General features: G+C 55.2%; 5 protein-coding genes across 5 annotated transcripts in view; 2 read left to right on the plus strand and 3 right to left on the minus strand.

The window, feature by feature from the left end:
* VDAG_03275 (uncharacterized protein) overlaps positions 1 to 1,493 on the minus strand; it is a gene marked incomplete at both ends in the record, with an annotated part of 2,695 nt that extends 1,202 nt beyond the window's left edge. The window contains 2 exons of the mRNA XM_009657140.1: positions 65 to 690; positions 747 to 1,493. Coding sequence (XP_009655435.1) covers positions 65 to 690; positions 747 to 1,493 — 1,373 coding nt within the window. The remainder of the gene's footprint in view (positions 1 to 64; positions 691 to 746) is intronic.
* A 2,744-nt stretch (positions 1,494 to 4,237) lies between these two features.
* VDAG_03276 (methylenetetrahydrofolate dehydrogenase) lies at positions 4,238 to 5,396 on the minus strand (the record flags this gene model as incomplete). Its single annotated transcript, XM_009657141.1, has 3 exons — positions 4,238 to 4,330; positions 4,385 to 5,117; positions 5,194 to 5,396. The coding sequence occupies 3 exons, from the start codon at positions 5,394 to 5,396 to the stop codon at positions 4,238 to 4,240; spliced, it is 1,029 nt and encodes a 342-aa protein (XP_009655436.1).
* A 1,453-nt stretch (positions 5,397 to 6,849) lies between these two features.
* Positions 6,850 to 10,805, plus strand: VDAG_03277 (uncharacterized protein; the record flags this gene model as incomplete). Its single annotated transcript, XM_009657142.1, has 4 exons — positions 6,850 to 6,937; positions 7,307 to 7,896; positions 7,949 to 9,742; positions 9,792 to 10,805. The coding sequence occupies 4 exons, from the start codon at positions 6,850 to 6,852 to the stop codon at positions 10,803 to 10,805; spliced, it is 3,486 nt and encodes a 1,161-aa protein (XP_009655437.1).
* A 343-nt stretch (positions 10,806 to 11,148) lies between these two features.
* Positions 11,149 to 11,945, minus strand: VDAG_03278 (uncharacterized protein; the record flags this gene model as incomplete). Its single annotated transcript, XM_009657143.1, has 3 exons — positions 11,149 to 11,496; positions 11,562 to 11,845; positions 11,906 to 11,945. The coding sequence occupies 3 exons, from the start codon at positions 11,943 to 11,945 to the stop codon at positions 11,149 to 11,151; spliced, it is 672 nt and encodes a 223-aa protein (XP_009655438.1).
* A 412-nt stretch (positions 11,946 to 12,357) lies between these two features.
* VDAG_03279 (pob) lies at positions 12,358 to 13,328 on the plus strand (the record flags this gene model as incomplete). Its single annotated transcript, XM_009657144.1, has 4 exons — positions 12,358 to 12,404; positions 12,458 to 12,852; positions 12,904 to 13,065; positions 13,121 to 13,328. The coding sequence occupies 4 exons, from the start codon at positions 12,358 to 12,360 to the stop codon at positions 13,240 to 13,242; spliced, it is 726 nt and encodes a 241-aa protein (XP_009655439.1). The 3' UTR covers positions 13,243 to 13,328.

Raw genomic sequence — 13,328 nt, forward strand, 5'->3', positions numbered from 1 at the left:
GTTCCTTCCCAGAGGTGTGAGTGAGGCGTCCAGACCTCTTTGCCTCGATCGTACCAGCGTACACTGGTCGGTCCTGCATGCGTGAAAAGGACTAGGTGTCCGCCAGGCTTTGCAGACTCGCCGCTTCAGACTGTCCGCTCGTGCCCTGTTCTCGTAGCCGAAGAGATTTTCCCCCTTCAGATCGGACACCTGATCCTTGATATCCCGCATCTGCATGACTGAAGCCGATCGGGTCAAGCCCTTGTCTGGTTGAAGCTGCGTATGAGGACCGAATGTTGGGCTCAAAAAGGCGTCGAGCACGGCGCTGTCACGTTTCGATTGCATCTGTGGGTCGTTCTCCTCCCCCAAAGGCTCGAGCCCTGTGCTCAACATTGGTTGCTGTGAAATCTTCGACCGGACATAGGGGCGACCGAGATCACCCATGCTCTGAGACCCAGGAAGAGGCTGCCGATATCCTCCTGCAGCACCAAGAGCACTAGCCGACCGTTTGGTGTAGTCTCCAGCGTTGTCGCTGTTAGTTTCTGCTTCGCTCCTCATGCGGAAGTGCCCTGGTGCGGACCTGGGAGAAGTGGCTGCAGAAGCAGACCTCGCGATTGGGGGGGATGGGGTTCCTGATCCGACAGAAGAGTGTGGAGGCGTAGAGACCGTATCCAGTGACGTGCGTGCTCTCGACAAGTTGCCTTCCATAGTCTGTCACAGTGTCAGCCTCGATTAGTGGAAACAACAGATGCAAATCAGGAACATACCGTGAGCCTCTTTTTAGCATTGGCTAGGATCTCTTCCGCTTTCTGGCTGATGGAAACTGTAGAGTGTCTGTTCTCATTGTTCATTCCCAAGCCCTGGCCCGGAGGCAAGGGCATGAATTTGGCCTGCCGGGCAGTGGTGTCGTCAATGTGCGACTCGGCAACGCTCTCTTCATCATCACCCTGGAAGTTGCTGTCGTCAACGCTGACATCGTCGTCAAAATCGGCGAAATGGCCATTGTTGCCCTGTGTGGTGACGGTACTTGTCGAATCGATGGATGCGCGTCTCAATTGCTGAACCTTGGCACGCCTCTTCATTGCATCAAGAGCCACGGAGGGTGAGGGCTGCAGCATGGTGTCTTTTGTTGAATCGGGCTGTGTGACATGGCGACGTGGAGCAACAGGCCAGGAAGGCTTGCCGACGGTGCTTTCGACTTCAGTCACCTCGCCAATATCGGACAGCATCGTGCCGTTACCGTAGATGATGGGCGTCGTGGGCGTAATGGGCCCCGAACCAAAGTGGTTCAGGGAGGAAGATTGATAGTTGGCATCGCTGGCATGGGCATTCTTCCACATCATGAGGGGCGATTCGGATCGGTCAGGGGAGCCGCCGCCGTAGTCTGGTAGAATCATGTCGGGATTCGTCAGAGTGGGCGAGCCAGGCGCAGGCGGGTACGACATGCCCATGGACATTGTCGAGCTCGTGTTGGAGCCTTGCCTGGCATGGGCGTGAAGTGTCTGCGTGGCCATGTCTGGCTTTGTTCAGAGGCAGCAGCAGCGCGCCCTTCTGTGCGGCTTTGCGCTCCTTTGGCCTGACGCGCTTGTGAAGCGATTTTGTGTGTACAGACGCCGAAATCTCTTTGTTGTCGTTCGTTTGATGCTGTGCGACAGCAGGTTGCGGTCCCTTTAGGCAGATGCAATCGAGAAGACCAGCACCCGAAGCAGTCGGATCTTTTCCCTCCTTCCGAGCGCCGTCGCCAGAGCGTGGAAGCAGACAGGTTCAATGTTCACGGCAAGTGTATTTCGGTTGGGATTGTCGAAGAAAAACTCAAAACGGGGAGTTGATAGGCAGTCCTGTTTATGTAACAGTATGCAGGGGAGGTTGAATGCGAAAAGGTGTACGGGTTGCAGTAAAGGAATCATGGGGCGGTCATTGGTCGTTGATGGTCGTCGTCGGCGATGTTTGTCGTCGTAGTAGCCGTCAGATGGTCGTCGTCGAGAAGGAATCCTGGGCGAGTCTCCTTCCACTTCTCCTTCCGAGGTAGGCTTGTCTTTGAGAAAGACGTCTTCGTCGTGGAACGACTCAGGCGACCCTCGTCCCAAGTGGTTTGCGCTCGGTGGAGAGGGGCGAATGCGGTGAGTAGTTGAATGCCGCGTGGGTACGAGACATCCAGGTGTCAATGTGCTTCGTTTTGTTTGGTTCGTCGTAGTCGTTGGCTCGTCGCTTCTTGACTAGTGTCTTGCTTTTTCGGTCGGGGGCCTGGAGCTAAAGCTGAGCCGGCTTGGATGGCTGGAATGTTGGGGGCGCTGAAGGACAAGGCGGATCGAGTTGAGTCGAGTTGAGTCGAGTCTACAGTAGTTGAATCGAACAAAGGCGTGTACTGTAGGCATGCGCCCCTGGCGTATTGAACGGCCTGGCGGATAAGCGTCGGCGCGCTGAATTTTGATGGGCAGACCAGGGCAGCAAACCAAGGCCTCAGGGGTGGGTTGGAGGAGGGTTGATGTTCGATAAGATTGGATGGCCTGTCCAAAGTTGCACCTTGCGTGGGTTACATCAGATGCAAAGTGTGGACGAATTGGGGAATGGCTGGAAGCATGGCAAGGATGGGTGAGGACGAAGCAGTACTGGATTGCGGTTGTCTGCCCCTGCGTCTCTGCTCAGGTTTGACACTGAACCCGGAACGGGAGATCTGAGATGGTGGACCGGGAAGCGACGATTGACTCTGGCTGGGACGGTTCTTGCTTCTTTGCGACGAACTCCCTTTGCTGAGGAGGCAGGTGTCGATCGGCCTTCGTGCCTACCTGCCCGCCCTTTCACGTCTTGATGGGAGCTTCCTCTTGCGACAGCCGCGGGCCAGCACCCTTGTTTGATTTGCTGCTTGCTCCCTTGGCAGACATCTGCTGAGAACCTTCGTCGTGCTGTACCTGTACATGGTGCGTACTGTACATGTACAGTGCAGCAAGCAGCTGGCGAGCATATCCCATGTCCGGTCAAATTTCCTCATCAATCTCTCGTATGCCCGTCACTTTGCTGACGCTGCATTGGTATCCCAGTTGCTGAGATTTCGAGACCACCCCTGCCAGCCTACCATGTACCTTACCTGCTTGCCCGCCTGCCAGGCAAGTCCCAGCTCAAATCCTGCCCTTTCTTGGCCTTCGATGGACCTTGGCTCCGAGTGCACGCGCCGCCGAATGCCCCCCGCGCTCGTCTTCAGCGCCGAGCCAGGCAAGCCAAGCGCTGTTTCACAGGCCATCTAGCCCATCCAGCACCCCCCTCCCCAGTGGACGTCGTGCCAAAACCCGGCAATTGACCAGCCCTTTCCCTCCCATGGTCACGTCTAGCTTATTTTTTCTCTCTCGCCCCGCTCCACGCCCCGACCCCGTTCATTCGCCTGCCTTGCCAGTCTTTCGTCTTCTCCAGCCATTTGACTCAGGTCGTCGGTGCGACTCCTCTGTAATTGAGCCACTCCTGCTTCACCCTGAGTCGGTCGGACCTTGATTCTCGCTGCCGGGGGGCCCTCCCGCACTGCCAAGATCCGCGCCTGTCATGGCATGGCATCGGAGGATTGTCCTCGTCTACTTCTGACAGCCCTAACGGCCTGGGCAGCTGACAGCCGATCACATAGATCACACATCGTCCTCGTGGCTTCGCAATGCTCTGGTCCAAATAAGAGAACGAGTGCATAATAACCGTAATGTGCCTTTTCACATGGGACTTTCCATGTTGATGCTCCTGAAAGAGTAGGCATGAATAGCCAGATTGTGATGTGACGGCCACTATCGAAGGCAATCCAGCGTCCGCTCCGCACGAATACGGTCCAATGTGACAGTGTCGGCCCCTCGAATCTTACATCCTCCGCCCGCTCATGTCGCTTATCTCGCGTGGCAGCAAGCTTCATCGGCTGGAAGGCCTGAATCTGGCAGGCATTCGATTTCGTTTCACGCCTTCTCGATCGGTGGTGGAAGACCCCAATGCTTGGGCCTATTTGTTTTGATTTCGTCCTTTGTCCACTGTTCCTCGTGCCATCCCCCAGGCCCGCCCTTGGGATTCGACGATCGGAGATGAAACGTCCCGGCTCAAGCAGCCGACATTCTGCCTGTCAAATATTCGTTGTTGCTCTCCTCCCTGGCTGCCGATATGCCCATGATTCTAAATTTTTGTTCGCCACGAAACTTCTCCCGACAACCACCAGTGTTTCCCTGTCCCTTGCGTGTCACTCTCTGAGTTTTTGAACACCCACCGTCGTCGCTACGTGGTATTTACGATCCACACTTTAACCCTCCGTGAACGCCTCGCTCCTGGCCTGCGCCGTGCTCGCATCTTCTGTACCGTTGTCCTTGGTTGTCGGGCGATTCGCAATCAAGCGCTGCACACTGTTAGCTTCTGTAGCGCCAAAGGGAGCCGGAAATCACAAACGTACCACCAGGTTTCGCAACAGGACCGCAATGGTCACCTTGCCCACGGAGGGCACATAGATGGACGCCTTTTCCTTGACCGCCGGGCCGTCAAAGTTCCGGAATGACGAAAAGTTGATGCACACGGCGCCCTCACGGATGAGGTCGATGGGGACCTTGTAGTTCTCCGACGGCACGCCGCCGATGATGACGTCGCTGAGGGGCAGGCACTGCTCGAGGCCCCAGCCCTTCTTCTCCTCGGCCTGGTGGCGCGGCTGCTTGATGCCCTGGCCGCGCGTGAAGAGCTGCACGCCGGTGATGTCGACCGAGTAGACCTGGGCGCCGTCGTTGGCGAGGAGCGCGGCCAGGGGCCGGCCGTTGACCTCGGAGCGGTTGATGACGGTGATGGTCTTGCCGTAGAGGCGGTTGCCCGACGCGAGGATGGGGTTGTAGATCTGCAGGTGCTCGAGGATCTTGACGACAGCCAGCGGCGTGCAGGGCAGGATCGACTTCTTCAGCTGGTGCTCCGGGTCGAGGAAGCGGACATTGTGGTACATGTTGTAGAGGTGCTTGTGGCAGAGGCCCTCGACGTCCTTGGCCAGCGACACGGTCTCCTGGATGTACTTGTCGTGGATCGGGTTGCCGGGGAAGATGGGGTAGTAGACAATCATGCCGTCGACCTTGTCGTCGTCGTTGGCCTCCATGATCTTCTCCTCGAGCTCCTGATTGTCGACCTTGCGGAGGTCAAAGTCGAAGCCACTGCATTTTGGTTAATCACTGGCGTCCGTCTTTATGTCGCGTCCTCACGAGACTGTCTGCGCAGCATCGAACTCACTTTTCCTGGCACGTCTTCTGGGACCACTCGGCGTACTTGAGAGCGGCGGGGTCATCGTTGGCGAGGAAAGCCACAAGGCTGGGCTTGCGATCGACAGCACCCTGGATCTTCTGGAGGGTGTCGTGAACCTCCGCCAGCAGCTTCTTGGCGATGGTGTCGGCCAGGATGACCTTGCAGGTCTTGGGAACCTCGTTGGACGCCATGATTACGAATCTGAGGTGTCACTGGCACCCGATTAGCCACGGCAAGACATCAAACAAGGCTGTCTGTATCACGCCTCACCTGAACGGCGCTGTGGCTTTCACTACGAGTCCTACAACAACATGAGTTGGCTGCCCCACCATCGTCAACCCCACGTTGCGCCGGCGCACCGTGGAGAAGCAGGCATTGGGGGTGAAGACGTACACAGGTCTGTGGAAAAATATCGGATGCTCTGGCTTCGGGAAGATGAAGGTCCCAGTTCAGGTTTCTACGGCGCAGCACAAGATTGATCCTGGATGCGAAAAGACAAGATCACACAGAGGGGGAACAATGAAATCAAAGGACAGCGCGACTTGAGACTCGCGAGTCACTTTTTTTTTTTTGGAGGGGCACCGCGCTCCGACATCGACCGTCGCTGCAAAAAAATTCAGGACCCTGGGGGTACCTGAGACCCGCCGCTTTACAAAAGCTGAGTCAATTTCTTGAAGGCCAGGCAGTTTGCTTGCTGAGTACATTCATGCCCACCCAAGCCTGTAGGGCAGCGAGAGCTCTAACCTGCTACATCCGGTGCGAAATATCTGCCCCTCTTACTACTTTGAGTCTAGCTCTTCGCTTCAACTTTTGACGTCAGCGGTACAGTGGTCGCATGTCACCCTGGGAGATGAACCATTCGAGTTTCTGTTGACAATTCTGTCTGGAAAGTTACAAAATTGATGTGTGACTGAGGATCAATCACTGTTTTTGTGCAGAATTCAGGGTTCCCTGGTTATCATAAAGCAGCCTCAGCTTCTGGTTGACACGTTCCAGAAGCTGAACACTGTTCCGCTGGCGCAGGTGGCACGCTGTATACACAAGGCGCTAAGCGAAAATGCGATAAGCTCGATAAGGCTGCTGTCACCGCCGAAGCCGCTTTCTGCCACTGCAGCAACGCTGAGTGTGTGGGTGACAAGCCGCCCAGCCAAAAGGCGATGATTACCAAACCGCAACGACCGACTGCACCTCATAGCGCATGAGCAACTCACTATCGCATCAGCTGTGCATTCTTTCGCTCGGTTTTCTTTTTATCCTCACCGAGACAGACGACATCGCGCACGTCTGACCCTCATTGCCCCCCCCCCCCCTTCCCCCACCAAAGTACCCCTCCCTGTGCTGCATTTCCGAGCGCGGGGCACCTGGACTTTGGTGGTTTCAGCATAAGGTATTGCGGGAGTGAACCTTCGAAGCGTATACTCGCCAGGGCTTTCTTACCTACCTAGGTACTCAACTGAGCCTTTCTCGCTGCTTCAGGATATCTCCAAGGGACATTCTCAGCGCCCTCGTTGTGAATCCTTGGTTTCTGCGTCACAACAGCCGGTCACTCCTCAGTCATTCATCTTGACTTGCTTGGCATTGTGCCTGTCGAGACGGTGCGGGATAACATTCTCATATTCTGCCTGACATAGAATACCCTCAGACATGGCAGACTTCCGCAAGTTGGCTCTTGAGTTTGTCCTGAGCGACAATGTCGCTCGCAAGCAAGAGATTGCCCAGGAGTCGGCTTCAGGTATGAAATCTTGATAGGTTCGCTGTGCGCTGCGTGGTTTGCAAGCTGACAACAGCACAGTCATTCAAAACGACCCCAGACCTGACAATGCGATTGCTCGATGGTCACAGTCCATTCAACCATGGATTGCCGGCCGTGGTGACGATGCCATGGACCACGGCCAGGAGGGCGAAGCAGAGGGTGATTTGATCGCTCGATCAAACGGTTAGAGGAAATTCGGTGCTCGAGATGAACTCATTTTCTGACTTGAATTTAGCTTTGAGTTTCCTAGCAGATACTCTTGAGGTCTTGGACCCTAGGCTTCTCAAGCCCAGCAAAGGTATGCCTCGTTCTGCCCGCCGCACAGCAACATGTACTGACCGAGCCAAGTTGCCACATTAATCCACTTCTTTGGCAACATGTTTGACTTCGATGTCAAAGCTGGAGTTCTCCCTGCCGCCAAAGCGCTTACTCACCTGAGTAACATGGAAGGCTTCCAGGCTACTGATGGAGATAAGATCATCTCAAGCATTTGCACCCTCAAAGATGACTTCAAGTTACAGGTTTCGGAGACTCGATCCGTAATCTACGACTTGATCAACGTCCTGATCAGTCGACCTGACGTCTCCAACGACCTGCAGTACCGTTACGGCTCCACGTCCGGCTTCATGACCGACCTTCTGCAGCTGTGCCGCAATGAGCGTGACCCCAAGTGCCTGATCACCTGGTTCGGCATCCTGAAGACTTTCCTCGCCGATTACTCTGCCGCAAATGAGCTCGCAGAAGAAGTATTCAATGTGTTCTCGGCCTACTTCCCCATTTCTCTGAGGACGTCCCAACACCCTTCAGGAATTACGGCAGACGATCTGAAGCTTGCGCTACGAGGCTGCTTTGCCGCTCATTATCGACTTGCTTCCCTCACAATCCCTTACCTTGTCGGGCGGCTAGATTCGGGGGACTCTGTCACCGTCAACGTCAAGGTAGGTAGCCCTGGGCTAAAGAGAAACGACCAGATCGTTGACCAGACCACAGTTGGATATTTTGAAGACTATCAAGGCTTGTATCGACAATTACACGCATGTACAGCAAGGTCTTGTCCCCTACGTTGACAAGATCTGGACGAGCCTCAAGTATGAGGTTCGCAATGGTGAAATTGAAGACACAATCAAGGGAACTCTTGAAGTCATCCGAACGATAGCGGAGAAGCTGACAGGTAATGACCTTCGAGACTTCGCCCTTACCGTTCAAAGAGATTGTCTCGACGACCTGTCCAACCCGACGTACGCTACAGGGTCCGGCAAGCTCTTGGTTGCAGTCCATGGAGCCAAGCCGTCAGCTTTTGCTATCATGGTTTCTCCGACATTGACGCATGTCAAGGAAAACCTCCGCCACACTCGCTCTTCTGAACACACACGCAGCCTGTTGGCGCTTTCCAACGCCCTCCTCAAACTGCGCGCCGCACTGGTTGATCCCTCAATGACCGCAGACGATCTACAGGCCTTCCGTTCTACCGAGCCAGCATTCGTGTCTCTTCACCGAGAAGCGTATGCGCTACCCTTTCACCAGGCTACAAACCCAGGTGCACCAAAAGATGTTGTCAGCATTGGCCTGGAGGCCATTGAGGGCATGGGCTTGCTTGTCATCCAACCATCCGCCAGCTCAGGGTCCAAATTCGGTTTGATGCTGCGTGAGGAAGCGGCTTCAGAAATCTGTTCTGAACTTTCGACATTCCTCTTCGCTGCTCAGCACGACGCCGCGTCTGAATCAACTTCTGCCCTAGTTGACCAAACCCTGTTTGCCCTGCAAAAAGCCAGTATTATTTTTCCACCTGTCTTCCCCAAGCTCGTCTCAGATAGCTCCACTGTCTGCCGCTCGGCAGCCTCAAGCTCGCCGGCTGAGCTTCAGGCAACACTCCACTATATCCTGCCTAAGCTAGCCTTCACCGGCTGTTCCGAGGTCCCGAAATCTGGAGAGAAAACGAAACACTTTGTGCTGCTCCTTGGCACTTTCTTGAGCCAATTGAGCTCAAGCTTCGACTCAGAGGCGACAGCGAATGTTTGGGTGGAGTATGCTATTGGCGTTCAAGCGGCAATGAGGTACTTCCGTGATGCCTGTAAGGCGTCGCTAGGACGGACCATCAAAACAGAGTTGCGACAAGGCAATGAACGTCAGCAAAACGAGGACGCCACTCGTGAGAAGGCAGATCCTCGTTTCTCAGCAGAGCGTTGGGTGCAATACGTCTCTCAACGCTTCCCTAGTCTTGTCACAGCACAGACACAGGAAGCGCTTTCAGAGTTCAAGACTGGTGATATCGAGACATCGGCCGCGGAAGATGCGGCAGATCAGCTCATCGGCGACTTCCTTCTCATCAGTCTGTTTGTCACAAGACAGCTCTACAGGCGCGCAACGGCTATTGTTTCTCCCGAAGACAACGTGAGCGCCTCGATTGCACTCAGTTCAGACTTCAAGGAGGGCAGCGACGAAGAGGAGCAAAGTCAAGATCAATACCTACAACTCCTTTCCGATACTGCCAAGTTCATTGTGTCACAGATGAACCGAAGCCAGCAGGACGCCTTGTCTCTGATTGAGGAGGTTCCTAGTCTCTTCCACTCAGATGATCTCATTCCTCAAGCCGATGGTCAAACCGCCTCGTATCGGGAGCTGGCACAAAAAGACTGGATATTCGACTCTAGCCTTAGCCAGACCAACCCTCCCAGGTTCCCTCTCAGCGGTCTTTCTGAAGGACGTACCATCATCCTTTCTTTTGGTCTGCTAGTGCCTCTTCAGCTGCCAGCATCCATCTTTGACCCGAGCAATGATGCAGGAGTACGTGCCCTTCCTTCATTAGTCCAGTATTCTTCTAACCCATCACCAGGTCACCAAGGGAATTTTGCATCGCATCCTAGTTGCTGGTCTTTTGTTCAAAGACCACGCTGCCTCCCCACGATCGCGGGCTGTCGTTCTGGCTATATTGACCAGCCTCGCCAACAAGTGTGTCGCAGCAGACATGACTGATATTCTCGAGAGCCTCAACTCGCAGATAGAGCTTGCAATTAGTCCTTGTTCCGACACCGAAGCCGGACCCCCAGACGACAATCGAGCACTCATTGCGCGCCCTGTTTTTGCCGCCGTCGCTGGTATTCTGAGGAAATACAAGGGTGGCTACCTGGGCAATGTTATCGCTGGCATCATCAAAGGGCCTGCTGACCAGAAGATTGGCCACGTTCTCGCTCGCAGAGTCGGACTGCTCTTCCGTGACCAAGACTGCCTTCAGAAAGAGTACAACCCCAAGCTCTTCAGCCCCTTATGGCGGCAGCGCGCGTATGTCGAGATCATCAAGCCCATGCTGGCCAAGGCCTGGGGTATAGGCACCAACAGCCAAGACAACACCCTCATCACGGCCAACTACAGTATAGCCGTTCTTTCCGCCACTCAGTGGTTGGACTACACGGTGTACGAGGAGGATGCTGACGACTTGATCCGTCTCATCATCTGCGTTGCCCGCAACATTGGCGCCGGTCCAGATCTTGAGGCCGGCCTGACGGTGCTACTGCGCATCTGCTCCAGCGCCCCTGACAAGGTCAAGCCCTTCGCGAAGAGCGTCATCCGAGAATGCAGCGCCGTGCTCGAAGGGAAGGGGGAGTCACGGACTGAGGACTGGATGCCGGCGGGCTTCCACCAGCTGGATCCCACAGGCCGCAGCTCCAAGCAGTCGAGGCGCCTGGCGGTGAAGCTTCTGGGTGCTCTGCCAGCCTACTGTGAGCGGGGTGATCTGCTTTCTGCTGCATCGGCGGTGCGTCGCTCGCTGGCGAGGGCTTCTGGTGATAGTGTGCGAGAGATCAGACGTGCTGCCCTGGATGCTCGGGCGGCGTGGGACCCCGTTAGATAAGAGGTTGTATACACCAAGTAGAAGAACTCTCTGTGCGTTAATTTAGGAGGGTCCACCATCTTAGACATGCATGTATCATCACATTTGACACTGAAAAGATGTTCTTTGATTTTGGTTTCCTTTCATTCGAGATGCAGCAGTATTCCAACCATGGACCTGTGATGCCGCGGAATATTTCATTGCGCCCATGCGCTGCTCACGCTTTGAATAACGCCGAACATGAATGTCTTCCCAGCTTTTGGATACTTTCTTTTGATTTTCAAAGCGTAGCACTTCCGAAAGAAAGTCACGAAATCCCTCGGAAGACTGTCCCTGGCCCAAACCGCCCCAATACCAAATGCTCCTACGCCTTCCTCCGCTTTGCAGACTTGCTCTCTGCCGCGCTTCCCGTCGCCGAAGCCGAAGACTGAGCGGCGAGGACAGCGTCGAGGACAGCAGGGTCGTACGCATCCTGCTGCTTCTCAGTTTCAGCGCCGGAGCGGACGCGGCGCGTGTCGAGCTTGCCGATGGCTGGGACGCCGGTTGCGAGCATCTCCTGGAAGGGAACGACGACGAATGTGCCCTTGGAGTCGAACCACTGGGCGAAGGGCTTGGCGAGATCAATGGTTGTGGGAGCGCCGGACTTGGGGGTCAGGGTGATCTTGAGGTGGTAGGTAGGGACGTTCTTGACTGTTGAAGTAGCGACGGAGATCTGGGGGGGGTAGTTTGTTAGCTGACTGTGCTGAGAGCGGTTCAGGATGGCCAGTGGCACATTACCTTCTCGCCAGAGGGGGATGTTCCCTGGTAGATCACGCCCTTCTCGACGAGCCAGATCCAGAGGGTCAGAGCGCTGTTGATGAGCGTGTAAAGGGCGACGGCGACGGCCGAGTACTGCTTTGTTGCGTCGAAGCCGAACTTGTAGTCCCAGGCGAAGCAGGCACCGGCGATGGCGAAGGCGGTATAGCCGAGGGCGAGACGTATATCAACTAGCGTATGGGTCTGAGTAAATTTGAGAGAGTTGAGGTAGTTGGGGATCGCGTCGTCTGAGGTGTTCTTGAGATCTGAATAACTCCGAGTTAGTGGGAGCCCTAGAGCTACCGTGGTGCAAGTGGTGATCTCACCCGCCAGATTGTGGACGGTTATTCTTTCTTCGGACGACATGATTGCTGGTCTGTGGAGCAGCAACGACGAAATGTTTGGAGAGGTGTTCCGCAGTGCGCTGGTGCAAGGCTGTGTTCTATGCTGCGGTGTGGAAGAAGACCAGAGTGACAGGCAGTGAAGCTTGTCTAAGCTCCAGGCTGGCCTGTCGCGATGTCTTGGTGTACCTAGCACCGTCCCCTGCTGCAGTTCGGCAAGCGGGGTGCTTGACCCAATGCGGACTAGTGCCGCTGATGTTGCTGCGTAGGGTGCCAAAGCTGGCCACAAGGCAAAGAGGAGCTCCAACCGCAACTCCAACGTCGTGTTTCCGAATTGCCCGCCAGCTTCCGACTTCACGACGTGCCGGGCCTCCTATCGCTGCGCAACATACTGCACTCCATCTGCGTGAAGAGGGAAGCTCATTGAATCGAAAGCCATGGCCCAACCACCGGTTCAGACGATCCATCGGGATCCCCAGCTCTTGTGCGCATCCCCGCTCGATGCGTCTTTCTGGCGATGCTAACCATTGACTCTAGCTACTGGATCCTCGTACCAATCACCATTGTCATGATTCTTACCGGTATTCTCCGTCACTATGCCGCCATCCTGCTTGCCAACGCACCCAAAGTCATCGACAAGCCGACAATGAAGGAACAGCGCGCCATGATCCACGGCCAGTCCGTCCGCAACCACCACTACGTCCTGTCGAAGAAGTCCTTTGAGGCGCGCCGCGAGCAGCTCATCTCTTCATACGAATCAGGCGCGTACCTTAAGAACCCCGACAGCAAGGGCCAGCCCCCCGCCAACCCTCTGTCCGACCCGAGTGCCATGGACGGCATGATGGGTATGATGAAGAACAACATGGCCATGATCATTCCCAACACCCTCATCATGAGCTGGATCAACGCTTTCTTCAGCGGATACGTTATCAGTATGACGCACCTGAACTTGAACCATACGGTCGCGTGCTAATATCTCGCAGTGAAACTGCCTTTCCCCATCACCATCAAATTCAAGAGCATGCTGCAGTCTGGCGTTGCGACCAAGGACCTAGATCCCCGTTGGATGTCCAGCATTTCGTGGTACTTCCTCTGCATCTTTGGTCTTCAGTCTGTCTTCGTCTTCCTCCTGGGCAGTGACAACGGTAAGCATGGTTGGATTCTTCTGGTTTTGATGCAGTAATCACTGACATTTCCCAGCCGCCAGCCAAATGGCCCAGCAAATGGGCCAGATGGGACCCCCACAAAACGCCCAGATGTTTGGCCCTGGGAGGACCCTGACAAGCTCTTCCAGGGTGAGGCTGAGAACATCGCCGTTTTGAAATTACTCTGTCTCGATGAAGATGAGCAGAGGCTGCTCCAGGGTATCAGAACATAGAAACTCATAGACAAATAATCCGTGCCAGCC

Source organism: Verticillium dahliae, genomic scaffold (assembly GCF_000150675.1).
Source record: "Verticillium dahliae VdLs.17 supercont1.5 genomic scaffold, whole genome shotgun sequence".
Taxonomy (NCBI): domain Eukaryota; kingdom Fungi; phylum Ascomycota; class Sordariomycetes; order Glomerellales; family Plectosphaerellaceae; genus Verticillium; species Verticillium dahliae.